Here is a 14,514-nt window from a genome sequence, read left to right as displayed (position 1 = left end):
AAAAAAATTAAATACATCAATTGAGACTAAGAACTTGAGAAACATAAATTCAAATATGCTTGAGAGAGAGAGGGAGAGAGAGAGAGAGAGAGATGTGCAATCAACATATATTGTGTTATAGAACCTGATGGGTAGGTGTCTTCGTTTCCAACATATCAGGTCATTGTTTTCGGTAGACGGTGGTTGCTTAGGGTAGGTTTTTTAGTAGATATAAGGTTTACAGAGAGGCGTAGGGTTAGAAATCATACAGAAGAAAGATGAACAACAAAATAAATCATACCATCAATAACCTAATGGGAGGACGATATGCGTAGTGGTTTGATGACGTTCTTGGGGAAACCTAAGCCTCTTTTGCTCTGATGATGATCTTCATGTTTCACACACTTACTGAATAAATTTATTAATCCAAAAGGGAAAAAATATATTAGTCATGGTATGGTAGTTGTAGCAGAAGGTCGATCTAGGTTTCCAGGATCGAGAGAGGTGGGAGAACAACACTGACATGATGACGAATGTTCTGACGGTGGGCTTTATTACACGAGAGAGAAACAAAGGGACGTAGAATTCAAATTTTGAAATTCAATCAAACATGCAACATTTAAGGATATTTGCGGAAGCTATGAGATCTACAAGGTTCAAAAATTGAATGCACCAGATACCAAGATTTTGGGAGAATTATAAGGATTCAAACTCGGATAAAATGCTAAGTTATAAAATATTATTATTTTATTGATGATTGGTTCTACTTTAAGCTTATATACTTGAACGTCTTAAAAATAATATTATTATTATATTAAAGTTATTTATATAAATAGTAGGATTTATTTTATAAGATAGTATATATATATATATATATATATATATATATATATATATATATATATATATATATATATATATTTGTTGCAATCTTTCAGTGACTTTTTTATTAATTTGTTTTTTTCTTTTAAACTTAGTTTTTATAAATTATTCTTACACCTTTGGTTAAATTTTAATAAATGTGTTTTTTTTTTTACAAATTTATATAAACATTGTTTACAATTTTATATATCAGTGTTTTTTATAATCTTTAAAATTATTTTTTCTTTTTAAGTTACATAACTTCTTTTTTTTTTTTTTACAATTTTTTATATAATTTTTAAATTTTTAATTTTATTTATAAAACTTACATTTTCATATTTTATATAGTTCTTTTATTATTATTATTATCAATTTTGTTTTTACAAATTAATATCTCGCTTTACCGAAAAAAATGTAGTTTATTAAGTGTGTTTGAGATTGTTTTTCAAAATGTTTATTGGTTTTTGAAAAAGAAATTACTTTTATTTTTTAAAAAAAGCCACTTTTTACTAAAAATTTAAGATTCATGAAACACCTTTTTCAGCTTTTTAAAAAAACCAATAAATTCAAACAACACTCCAAACACCCGCTACAAGCGTAGACTCCCAAATTGGTGCGAGACTCCCAAATTGGAGCGTGTTCCATCTGTAGACTTGTTCAAGCAGTTTAAGTTTGTTAATTCTACAGATGAAGACAAGTCGTCGGCTTCTGATTCGACTTTGCTTCGTATAATAGATGTTCTGTTGAAGAAAACCTCTTTAGAACGACCAGCGGTTCCTATTTCTAGTGAATACAGATATATGACGCAACTTTGGGTTGTCGGAAACTGAGAGCCATGGGAGGAACTTCATCCATTAGACGCATCGCTACTAAGCATAACTCAACTTACAGGTGGTTTAGCGAGAAACCATACTCTGCGTGGGCATAAATTCTAAACCAAAAGCTCTATTTATCGGGGCTTTATGACGCTCCGCATCTTCGCTACTAACACATAGGAAGCGCTAGAGAAAGGCATTGAGGGCTTAGGGGTTTGAGAGAGAATGTAATGGAAATGTGTGAAGAAATAAGTGAAATTCGGCTCTATTTATAGGTTGTCCAAGGACCCCTCACTTTGTGAGACATGCATCTCATGTCGTGAGCTTGCGTAGGCACCAAGGCTTTGTCTGATGCTGACACGTGACACTGAACACAGATAAAATTCTCGACCTTAAAAAATTCATAACATTCGCATACGAGTTCCGTTTTTTGACGTTCTTTATATCCACGCGTATGTATTTACAATTATTACAACTTTCCTATTACTCCATCGGCTAATTCTCGACTGATCTTAAATTTAACAATATGAGAAGATTACACTGTTAATGACCATGTAAAATTCATAACTTCTAAATACGTAAACTCCATTTTTTTTTACTGTTTTTTATCATTGAACTCCTATTAATGAGATATTCAATTATCATTTAGGTCATTTTGGCTAAAAATCAACCGATCTAAAATTCGATTTTTGTGCCGCACTGCTGCGCTGAAACTTCAAAAAATACAACTTCCTTTACTGAAGTCATATTTGGATGTTCTATATGTGCAGGCTCTCGATTTAATGAATACTATGACTTTCATTTACATTACTAAGGCTAAAAAGTAAATGATCAAAAATTTACTTTTTACGATACGTAGAGTCGTGCCGGTTTAATCGTGAAATTTCTAAGAAACATAACATCTTTATTCGAAGTTTGATTTTAGTGTTCTTTATATGTATGAAATCCTTGTCACATATACTATAATTTTTGTTAATAGTATTTGTCCTAAATAATATTCTATCAAAAAGTCATTTTTAACGCTTATTATCTCTAAATTGTCTAGTCTGAATTTGCGAGCGTTACAATATAACAGATAGAGTGTTTGGATCCTTTGCAGAGACTAATGAAGTGTATGAAGTAGCTGATGGACCTGAAATAAAAAGGCTGCTATGGACGGCAATGGTGTGGTAAAACTATATCCAAAATTAAACATTATTACGCTAATTGCCTGAGTTTATTCCTCGTACAAATTAAAAAAAGGGATATAGCAAAAAACTAGCTTGGGCTAATGCGCTAGAGAAAGGCATTGAGGCCCTAGGGGTTTGGGAGAGAATGGAATGGAAAGGTGTGAAGAAATAAGTGAATTTCGGCTTTATTTATAGGTTGTCCAGGGACCTCTAACTTTGTGAGACATGCCTCTCATGTCGTGAGCTTGTGTAGGCACCAAGGCTTTGTCTGATGCTGACACGTGACACTGAACGCAGATAAAATTCTCGATCTTAAAAAATTCATAACTTTCACATACGAGCTCCGATTTTTGACGTTCTTTATATCCACGCATATGCATTTACAATTATTACAACTTTCCTATTACTCCATTTACATTACTAAGGCTAAAAAGTAAATGATCAAAAATTTACATTACTAAGACTAAAAAGTAAATGATCAAAAATTTACTTTTTACGATACGTAGAATCGTGTCGGTTTAATCGCGAAACTTCTAAGAAACATAACTTCTTCATTCGAAGTGTAATTTTAGCGTTTTTTATATGTATGAAATCCTTGTCACATATACTATAACTTTTGTTAAGATTATTTGTCCTACATAATATTCTATCAAAAAGTCATTTTTAACGTTTATTATCTCTAAATTGTAGTCCGAATCTGTGAGCGTTACAGTATAATAGATAGAGTGTTTGGATCTTTTGCGGAGACTCATGAAGTGTATGAAGTAGCTGATGGACCTGAAAAAAAAAAGGCTGTTATGGATGGCATAAATGGTGTGGTAAAACTATATCCAAAATTAAAAACATTATTACGCCAATTGCCTGAGTTTATTCCTCGTACAAATTAAAAAAGGGATTGAGCAAAACACTAGTTGGGGTTAATGTATGACTGCAAATGTAGGAATTGTATTTGCATATAGTGTAACAAGCAGTGGGAAGACATATACTATGCATGTAAGCACGGTTTTTGAGTGGTATTTACAAACCCATATTGCATTTATGATGGCAGTTAACTAAGAATATACTATGTGTGCCCATTGTTTGAGGAGTTTAATTAATATGAATAATAGTTGCGTTGTATCTTAAAAAGGATATGTTTGAAGCTTGTGGGAGAATATAGCAATTAGTAATATATCCAACTTATATTGGACTTTATCTTCCTAAAAGATAAACAAAAAAATGTTTCTATTTTAATATAAGGTAATTTAGTTAAATATGTAAAAGAAAATAAAAAAAAATGAAGAGTGTTACCACCCTTATCAAATGCTAAGACTATGTGCTAAATGGTCAAAACTAGGTGTCACTCTAAAATCTGAATCTTACCACTTCCTTTAGCCTAATCGGCTGTCTGATTTGGAAGTGATCGGACGGCGGAAAAACAGACAGAGACGCTATGCAAAGCAGTCGTCAGATCTTGAAACCGATCACTACTCCTAGGTAGGGCTGTAAACGAATCAAACGAACACGAATAAGGTCTTGTTCATATTCGTTCGTTTAAGTTAGCCGAACAACAAACGAACACGAACGGATAAACGAACGAGATTTTCTTGTTCATGTTCATTCATTTAACAAATTACTTTGTTTATGTTTGTTCATTTATGTTCGTGAACATGATAAACGAACATAAACGAACAAACATAAACGAACAAAGATAAAAAAACAACACAATTGAACATAAACGAACATACAATATAACAATATAATAAAAAATAATTGAATATAGATAAATATAAATAAACTTAAACGAACAAACATAAACGTAAATGAACATCATAAATGAACGTTCACGAACATAAATGAACGAACGTGACCATTGTTCATGTTCGTTTATTTAACCAAACGAACGATAATTTTTGTTCATGTTCGTTCATTTATTAAATAAACGAACTTCCCACCGAACAGTTCACGAACGGTTCGCCGAACGTTCAGTTCGTTTACAGCCCTACTCCTAAGCGTTCACGGGAAATTGTCGACGCTGCCAAAAAATTGGATGGCTTTCTTATAGGTATATGATATGATCTCAGACTTATATAACGAAAATACATACATTTTCTTAATATCTTTTCCTATAAATATAATGGTGGAAGCTTGACACAGCGGACACAATAGTGACACTATACCCGCAATTTTAATGACGTGTCGCATGAGCATGCCCCTGGCCTACATCATAACGTTGTATGACTTGTATCAATCTCACCTTTCCAGCGAATCTTTTTCATTTTGGCCCTCATAGTTTTCTATGTTTTCATATCACACGCCAATCAATTATGTTTCTCAAATTTACCCTTAGATTCTCATATGTCCATCAAACAGCAATAGTAAACGGGATCCTTGTCTTAGTATTGACCATACAAAATACGTTACTCGTTATAATTATAACAATAAGTCAAAGTGAATTCGATTAGGAACCATCATGAGAACGACACACGAGAAAAGACTACATCATAATATCAACATTTAAAAGGGAAAAAAATGAGATACATTTTTAATATAAAATTTCCACTTATCTTAATTTTCACATGAAAATGTCATAACATTAAAATATTTTCCTTTTCATCGTTTTATCAATATTCCAAGAACATCATATCATACATCTTTGCAAGTAAAATCATAAATTTTGATTTATCATCTTCAGACTATTATATACTTATTCATTGTATTTTTGAAAAAGTCTTAAATCATCTAGGAAAAACAATTTTACTTCCTTGACTCATCAATGCAGTATTTTGGTTTAATATAATAATACCAAATTATTTCCAAAATATATTATATCTTTCAAATATAGCCTATTGCCTTTTAATTAATATACTTTGCAAATGACTTACAATTCTTGTATTTTATTGATTGCTGACTAATATACTTTCCAATGGTTTAATATTATTGTATCAAACCACGATTTTTCACAAATAGTAACATATACGAAACACATCAAAAGATGTCATCATTTTATAACTTCATCCTTTCTAATAGTAAAAAAATGCCAAACGTTTAATCATAATACTTTTTCTCAGCTACACAATAGAGTGTACAACTTATAAAATTCTTATTTGAAAAAAATATATTTTACATTTAAATCTAATTGGCCAAAATAAATGATTATAAGCCAATTTTAATGGTGTATACATATATTATTTGTTAACACCAATGTCTAGTGTAATGTAAACAATGTTGCGACATTTACATTTTACTCGGTGAAACTAACTAGTTAAAAGTTGTTAACTTTTCACTAGTCATAAAACCAATATGAAAAAGATAAATTATAATGTATTCATAACAATTTTATAAACTAATCATGAAATCATGAGAAAGCACACCCACGAATAAGTTTATAACTATAATCTTTAGTGAGCACAAGATGAACTAAACTGAAAACTTGAAGGGCCAAAACTGAAAAAACTCGCTTCACAATTAAGTATCCCGCGTTCCACGCAGAGCTTACGCAGGTGTTGTTCCCACTCGCGAAGAGAGGGTGAGAGAGACGTAAATCACTAAATCTAACAACACACCACAAGATACGGTGCATAATTTTTGGTTTCAATTTCAACAGCGGTTAAAAATTAGTCATGAATCGCCGCGAAGATACGAATCCTTTTGATGAAGAAGTCAATCCATTCTCGGTAATTACTGATTTCACGCACTCATTATTGTTAGATCTGCCATTATTTTAGCTTGTTGAGTAGTTTTTTGAAGAAAATTCGGTTTAATTTAAGGTTGGCTTTCTATTTAAGGATAATGTGCGTATATGCGCAGTGTTTAGGGTTGTACATGTATTTTGATTTTTGCATGTAATATGTGTAATTTTGCCGTAGATCTGAGGTAGTTGATTCTGAAATTTTGATAATTGTGTGTAGAACTGCAATGTGTCCTATTGGTTCGTTATTTTGCAGAAAATAAATAGAGTTAATTCGAAATAGAAAAGCGTTCTTTAGGCAGCTAACATGGACCTTCTCATGAACGCTAGACTGAATTCAGTCACTCGCCCCCAAATTCTGTAGCAAGATCCTAATTCATTCCAAGAAACAGAGATTTGATTTGGTTTTTAAGGTCGTATGAGTTGTATTTCGATTCTATTACTTTTGGACGAGCTTATGGAGGTGGAACTACTTTCAAATTAGAACATGATTAAAATTACTAATGTTATGTAATAAAATGATTGCTAAGCGGGGAAATATGAAAGTAGTTTAAAAATCAAACCTAACATAAAATGCTACATTTTCTGGGAAAAAGCAAAATGGAAGGTGTTGCAGTTTTGGTATGAAGGATGCATCAAAAACTATAAATCATGTAGGTTGTAATTTTTGTAACAAGATCTCATTAATATTCTGTTGCCACATTTGACAAGTCAAAATGCCACATAGACTAGCATAGATGCAACAGATAAAGGTTCTGATTTTTGTCTTTCTCTTGAGTTTTTGTTTTGTCAAATAATATTAAAATTACCAAAACAGAGCAAGATGCTTCTTGTTTGTTTATATTTTATATTATGAATAAGAAAATTACATTTTTCTTTGGCAAGTTCACCCAATTTCTTTTAATGGTATCGGATAGCTGATTTTTGAATGTGTAGGCTCAAATTTCATTATTTTATTGTCGTGTAACATAACATAGACAAGCACCAGTGCATTAAACTTTATTCAAGCATCTTTGTTTGTTCCCAAATGTGAACATGCATTTTGAGTTTTGCTATCAATTGGGTTAGTTTTTATTCGAATATGTTGTCACAAGCATATAATTATGTTAACACAATATGTTTATTTTCTTTTAAATCTAAACAAGTCTATGTCTTGTGTGGGATATTAGCCTTGTTTGACCATAAAAGTCTAAACAATCATTCAAGGAGTACTACTTTTTTTTATACATTACAGTTTTGAAATATTGATGTCTTAGAGTTTCACACACACAAATATTGAGGTTTTATAGTTTACTTCTGTTTGTCATTCCCAATATTCCTCTCATTCTGATCCTTATTAGCCAATTATGGTGATAAGATGTCTGTATTTAATATTTATGTAAACTACCAGATAGAAAAGGTAGCAGATACTCAGCAGTCAATGTTAAAATTTAAGCCACAACCACCCAAATCTTACGTAAAATTGGTTGTATCAGAAAGACTTGAAAAATGGAAATTTCCAAAAATAGTTTATAGAAACCACCTGCAAACTTAAAAAATCTTTAGATGCAAAAACGGGTTAGGTAAGTATTATTTTCCCTATGAAACAATCTTATAAATATTTCAAGACTCAAGAATAATGATAAAGTAGTTAAATAATCAGCAATTGTTAAGTTGTTGAACTGGCTATTGTTTAGTAATAGTTATAACAGTTATTAGAAAAGCAAAAGCTTATGTTATATTATTTAGTGGATGTGACATTAGAAATTCTCAATTTTGAAATTTGATTTGGTTTTATAGTGTTGTTATTTTTATGGGTTTGATTGCAGAAAGGTGGTGGTGCAGGTGCTCCAGCATCAAAATCCCGTATCCCTCAAATGGTTGCTAGTAGCCTTGGTTTTGGTCAAAAACATGATGCAACTGTGGACATACCATTGGATTCAGTGAATGTAATAATTATGTCATTTGTTTTCCTAATTAGTAATTTCTGGATGCTTATAAAATAGTAGTATTAATTAAGCCATGTGATGTTACAGGATCCAAAGAAAAAAGAGAATGAACTTTCTAATTGGGAAGCAGACTTGAAACGAAGGGAAAGGGTAGGTGTTTGAGGTTTTATGTTTTTTTTATTAATGTCTTGTATTTAATTCCTATGCAACCAGCTGATGTGACATGAAATTATGTATTTTTGTGCATCACACAACACAGGACATCAAGCGAAGAGAAGAAGCTGTTGCTGGTGGTTAGTAATAGTATTACTATTTAGTATCATATAAATATTGGGAATAATAAGAGTGAATGTGATTTTGACACTTTTCCTTATTGGTGGTATATGAAAAAACAGCTGGCATCCCGACAGCTGATGATAGAAACTGGCCTCCATTTTTTCCAATAATTCATCATGATATAAGCAATGAGATACCAGTTCATGCTCAAAAGTTGCAGTATTTGGCTTTTGCAAGTTGGTTAGGGATAGTTCTGTGCCTTACATTTAATGTTGTAGCCGTGACTGTCTGTTGGATCAAAGGCGGTGGTAAGTTCATTTTATCATACTACTTTTCTTTTACTATTATTATTCTGTCGTCTACTACTACTTCAAAGTTCAAAGTTCAAACCAAAATTATAAAATTATATATACAGGTGTGAAGATATTTTTCCTTGCAACAATTTATGCTCTTCTTGGAGTACCTCTTTCCTATGTTCTATGGTACAGGCCACTCTATCGTGCAATGAGGTGGGTATACGTTGATTTAATTATATTCTATCTCTAGTCTTAGCTGAAACCATTATAAAAAATGGTTCTAAATTAATGTTTTTGTTTCATCGTGTGTTGACAGGACTGACAGTGCTTTGAAATTTAGTTGGTTTTTCTTGTTCTACCTGGTGAGTTATGCTAGTGTAGGAAGCATTTGCTGATATTTCTTTCTCAATTTGAAAATCTGTTTTAATTTTGCAGCTTCACCTTGGGTTTTGTATATTTGCTGCTATTGCTCCTCCAATCGTCTTTCATGGGAAGTCATTAACGTAAGTTATCCTCTTATCTTCACTGTAGTGTATAATTTTAGGATAAAACAATGTCTTGTTTTTTTTAATCTAATTTTTGTCTCTCTCTCTTTTTTTTTTTTTTTAATCACCAGGGGTATCCTTGCTGCTGTTGACGTTTTCTCTGACCATGCATTAGTGGGGGTCAGTGCTAAATATTGCAAGTTACAATCACTGTTGATAAATTGTTACCAAAAATAATAACAACCATCCATCCCGTTTTATTCTTCTTCTGTTGTTGCAGATTTTCTATTTAGTAGGATTTGGATTATTTTGCTTGGAATCACTTCTAAGTTTCTGGGTGCTTCAGGTTAGATTTAAAAACTTTTATTCTCTTTTAACTTCTAAATCAGGAGGAGGTCTTGTTTTGTATATATAATAATATATAGTCCCTCATGCTTTTTTATGTTTGTGCTGTTTATGCAGAAAGTTTACATGTTTTTCCGTGGGAACAAGTGAGATGAGATGTTTTTTTTTTTCAAAAGAGAAGATCAATACAAGATTGCTGATGTCTGTTCGTATATTGTTAGTTGGAGTGAGTTACTACTTTACTAGTTAGAATATGAATATGATTTGTGCTGTTAGCAGGGTTTTGTGCTTATGCTTTTCTTTTGGCAGTTTATCAAGTTTTTCTTTTCTTTTTATTTTTATTTTTTTGTGAAAAAGCTAATAATTCCAAGGATCTTTATGAAAAATAAAATGGTCGTATATGCCTGTCATTTCTACCATATCATAGCTTTGCTACATTTACATAGCTAAATATGATATAAAATTGTAAATTTATCATATTACATGGTTATAAAAATATTTTATATGGGCCGCTAAAACTATATAAATAGATGGCAGCATTCTTTACAATGAATCGTTTCTAAAAAGACAAACTAAAGAATAATACAACTTATATTCCTCTTGGGGCGTTACACAAGAGAAACAAAGGACAAAGTGCAAATACAAAGCTGATCAAAACTGAATCATCATATTCTTTTTGTCTCCACAATTTGAAACTTTTGGTTTGATATGTAACCTAATAAACAAACATATCTAGCGTACCCCAGGCCAAAACTAAAACAATAATCAACTCAGTTAATAAAACTCTACCATGTTATGGTGTTTCTGAAGAGTTGTCACATACCCTTCATCCTTAATCACCAAAAGGAAATTCTTTAACAACATATAAATCTCATCAGACCGAGGATTACCTTTGTCCGCAGCCCCAAAAACATAGGTCTCATTATTCACCTCGATCCAACTATAACCAGGCACTTTCTCAACTCCTCTATCTTTCATCATACTTCTCGTTTTATTAACACCTTCCCACTTCCCAGCATCCGCTTGCACATTCGCCAACAACACATAATACCCTGAATTCCCAGGATCCATCTCAAAAAGATGTCTTGAAGCCATTTCCGCCAACTCAACATCCCCATGGACACGACAAGCACCAAGCAAACTCCCCCAAACACCCGCATCCGGATCAAAAGGCATCCCCTTTATCGCCTCAAAAGCTTCACTCAAACGACCCGCCCGCCCATACATATCGATAATACACGCGTAATGCTCCTTTCCAGGGGTAATTCCGTAATCTTCCGTCATGGACTTAAAGTAACGGAAACCTTCATCAACCAAACCGGAATGATCACATGCGGAAATTACCGCAAGAAACGTGACATGGTCCGGAAGGAATCCGGATTCTTCCATCCGGCGGAAAAGAGAAACACATTCTTGAAGACGGCCGTGGTTTCCGTAAGCCGAAATAATACTATTCCACGACACTTCGCTTTTCTTTTCCATTATGTCGAAAACAGTCCTTGCTGTTTCCAAGTTTCCACATTTAGCATACATATCGATTAGCGCACTCTCTGCGTAAAGATCGGTTTTCAACACACCTCTTGTCATGAACCCATGGACTGCTTTCCCATAACTAAGCAATGGTATGTTTGCACAAGCAGAAAGAACAGCCGATATGGTCACCGAATCATATTTGGAACCCATTTCACGGAAAAGATCAATAGCTTTTTCTGGTTCTCCATTCTGGCAGAAACTAGTAATCATGGAGTTCCAACAAACAGGATCTTTCTCAGACATTCTTACAAAAACTTCATGTGCTAAATCAATCCTTCCGCATTTCGCATACATATCTACAACCGCTGTTCCCACATGACACCTTTCAATTCCATTTTTTACAATTTGACAGTGTAACTCCTTGCCCGATTTTAAAGCAGCTAAACCAGCACAAGCTGGTAAAGTGCTCGAGAGTGTGACTGGATTCGGTTTCATTTTGTGGTCAATCAGCCATCTAAACATCTCCAATGCATTAGGGTTCATCCCATTAAGCACATAACCAGATATCATGGCTGTGCATATTACAATATCTATACCGGGAGTATAAGTGAAAACATTTTGTGCCATTTCCACTTCCCTACATTTGAAGTACATATCGATAAGTGTATTCTTCAAGAAAACATCCAAATGTATATTATGTCGGAAAATATAACAATGGATCTCTTTACCATGGGTTATAGCAGTTGACTCAGTTATACATGGAAGGAAGCTAGCCAAAGTTACAGTATCTGGTTTCATGCCTATAGATATCATTTCACAAAACAAATTAAAAGATTCATTCATAAGTCCATTTTGTACATACCCACCAATTATCACATTCCAAGTAACCGATCCGGCTTCTTGTATGCTATCGAATAACTCTCGTGCATCAAACAGTCTTTGGCACTTTGTGTATACACCAATTAACGTGTTGAGCACTTGAGGATCCGATACAAGTCCACACTTAGTTAGAAGCCCGTGAAGTTGAGTGCCAAGTTTAATATTTGCATCAGAGGCACATGCAGAGAGGACACATGCATAGGTCACTGACCCTGGTCGAACATTGGAACTTCTCATTTGGTTAAAGAGTAAGAGAACATGTTTGGGATCCCCGTGTTTCAAGTAACCATTAAGAATAACGTTCCATAATACATCATCTCTCTGAGGCAATTTATCGAACAGGTCTCGTGCGTCATTAATGCAGCCGTTTTCCGCATACAGTTTGATCAAGGAACTACCTACGTAAACATCCGTCTCAAAACCCATGATTTGAATCGTTTGATGAATGGATTTAGCCAAACGGATTGCTCCCAAACGACCACATGCCTTTATCACGTATGGAAATGTATACTTATCTGGACAAGTTTCGTGTCCTAACATCTTGAAATAAACTAAGATTGCATGGTCGAAACACCCCATCATGGTGAACCCTCTAATCATCCAATTCCATGGCGATGCGTAGAAAAGATCAAGTTGATGAAAAATTGTCTTCGCATCATTGTATTTCCCACAAAGTATATACATCCCAAGTAATCTTGAACCCAGAAGACCCACATGGTTGATTCCGTTGACGATTATCTGGGCATGAAGTTGTTGGCCTTGTTGAACGACTTGAGGACCAGGATTAGGGGTTGAACAAGATTGCAAGACTAATGCAAGTTTGGATATTAAATCTTCCTTTGTATTCGGGAAAAACTCAATAGATGTATTTGTGTTTATTGATGATGCTATTTGGGAAAATCTCCTGTGAAATGAGAAGAGGTTCCTTTGGTACATTCTATAAAGTCAAATCCTCATTACTCATATCCCATGTTGAAAAGCTACGCCTATACCGATTCCATAACTAGTATTTGTTTTCATTTCATAACAGTTTAAAATCGTCCAACTGGGATGAAGCTTCAGAGCAAGGATCAGCTCTGTTTTGAACTAAAGCAAACCAGGAAGGGAAAAGACTGTTGTAGGTCAATGTTGAGGTTTATATCTATCTGCAATTAAATAACTCAAAGGTAAACGAACTTAAATGTGGAATATATCCTCTAAGCAAAAGGAGTTGAGGGTCGTCAACATAATGTAACAACTATTATAAGATTAATCGTACATTGTTGAACACTAATCTCACGACAACAGTAGAGATTAGCCAATAACATGATAATCGATAGATTACTCTGCTTGCTTGTAAGGAGAAAATTTATTGAGGTCAAAACAGTTTAAAAGTTTGCCATCTACCACAAGAAAAAACTCGGATAGACAAGAACAAAAGGATGAAGTCCTTCTTACCTGGTTACGTGCGGCAAATTAGACATCCAAATTTCCAGAAACAAAAACAAAATAGACAGATTGGTTGAATACGTTAGTGTAACTAGTTCATAAATAGAGAACACGCTTTAGGGTTCATATATCCTGAATCAATTGAGCCTTTATCATTTTCTTGGGTCTTTGTAGTGTATGTAGTTACGACTCAAAAACACAATCTAGGGTTTAGGATTCAAGCATAGAAGAAAGAACAGAAGAAAACTGTTACCAGGCTTTTCGACAAAGATAAACGAATCCTTGGTCGTATGTTTGCATTTGCATAAGGATGTTATGTTAAAAAGTCAGTGGTTCCCGTGGGCGTTGGGGGATTTTTTTAAAAAAAATCAGGAACGGAGGCGGGAGCAAGGTTAACCCCGTTTTAATTTCGGATGCGGGGGTGGGGGTAGGTAATCCCGTCCCGAAATCTCCATGGGGACCCGTTAATAAATTACACATATATTTACATATATTAATTATATAAATATAATAAACTATAACATCATTTTGAACTTCCAAAATTTATCAAAAAACATGTTTTTAAGTTGTTAGTATAATTTTTTAAAATGTCATAACTTTTTTATTTTTAATATATAAAATTTTGTTATAAATAATTATCTATTACCTAAAAAATACTTTATTTTAGCCTAAATAACAACTTCTTTTAGCCTCAAAAAAAAGTAGCCCAAAATCAATCAGGGGCAGCGGAACAGGGGCGGGGGCGGAGGTAATAAAGGGGATTCGGGGGCGGGAGCGGGGGTAGGAACATTGAACATTCTGGGGACGGGGGGACGGGAAAATTTCGGAGGCGGGGGCGGAAAATGCACTCCCCGCCCCGTTATCCCTAGATTTACCATTTCTGAAAGGGGCTAAAGGCGGTAGCGAGTAA

General features: G+C 33.7%; 2 protein-coding genes across 3 annotated transcripts; one reads left to right on the top strand and one right to left on the bottom strand.

The window, feature by feature from the left end:
- Positions 1–6,293: 6,293 nt before the first annotated feature.
- Positions 6,294–10,159, top strand: LOC145034644 (secretory carrier-associated membrane protein 4-like). The gene is made up of 11 exons (XM_078983109.1): positions 6,294–6,480; positions 8,303–8,422; positions 8,510–8,572; positions 8,682–8,715; positions 8,818–9,006; positions 9,114–9,207; positions 9,311–9,356; positions 9,430–9,497; positions 9,611–9,659; positions 9,760–9,825; positions 9,942–10,159. Exons 1-11 carry the CDS (start codon positions 6,427–6,429, stop codon positions 9,972–9,974), a joined length of 816 nt encoding a protein of 271 aa, XP_078839235.1. The 5' UTR covers positions 6,294–6,426; the 3' UTR covers positions 9,975–10,159.
- A 135-nt stretch (positions 10,160–10,294) lies between these two features.
- LOC145034643 (Tetratricopeptide repeat (TPR)-like superfamily protein) lies at positions 10,295–13,920 on the bottom strand. Of its 2 annotated transcripts, none has more exons than XM_078983108.1 (2): positions 13,858–13,920; positions 10,295–13,321 (listed from the first exon to the last, which is right to left on the bottom strand). In XM_078983108.1, the coding sequence occupies exon 2, from the start codon at positions 13,110–13,112 to the stop codon at positions 10,599–10,601; it is 2,514 nt and encodes an 837-aa protein (XP_078839234.1). In that variant the 5' UTR covers positions 13,113–13,321; positions 13,858–13,920; the 3' UTR covers positions 10,295–10,598. The 2 variants fall into 2 exon arrangements, with proteins under 2 accessions (XP_078839234.1, XP_078839233.1); XM_078983107.1 differs by having other exon boundaries at positions 13,614–13,912.
- Positions 13,921–14,514: the final 594 nt, after the last annotated feature.

The sequence above is a fragment of the Lactuca saligna genome, chromosome 3, assembly GCF_052625555.1.
Source record: "Lactuca saligna cultivar CGN05327 chromosome 3, ASM5262555v1, whole genome shotgun sequence".
Taxonomy (NCBI): Eukaryota; Viridiplantae; Streptophyta; class Magnoliopsida; order Asterales; family Asteraceae; genus Lactuca; species Lactuca saligna.
Note: the sequence above shows the minus strand (reverse complement) of the source record. Positions and strands in the feature narration are given on the sequence as shown.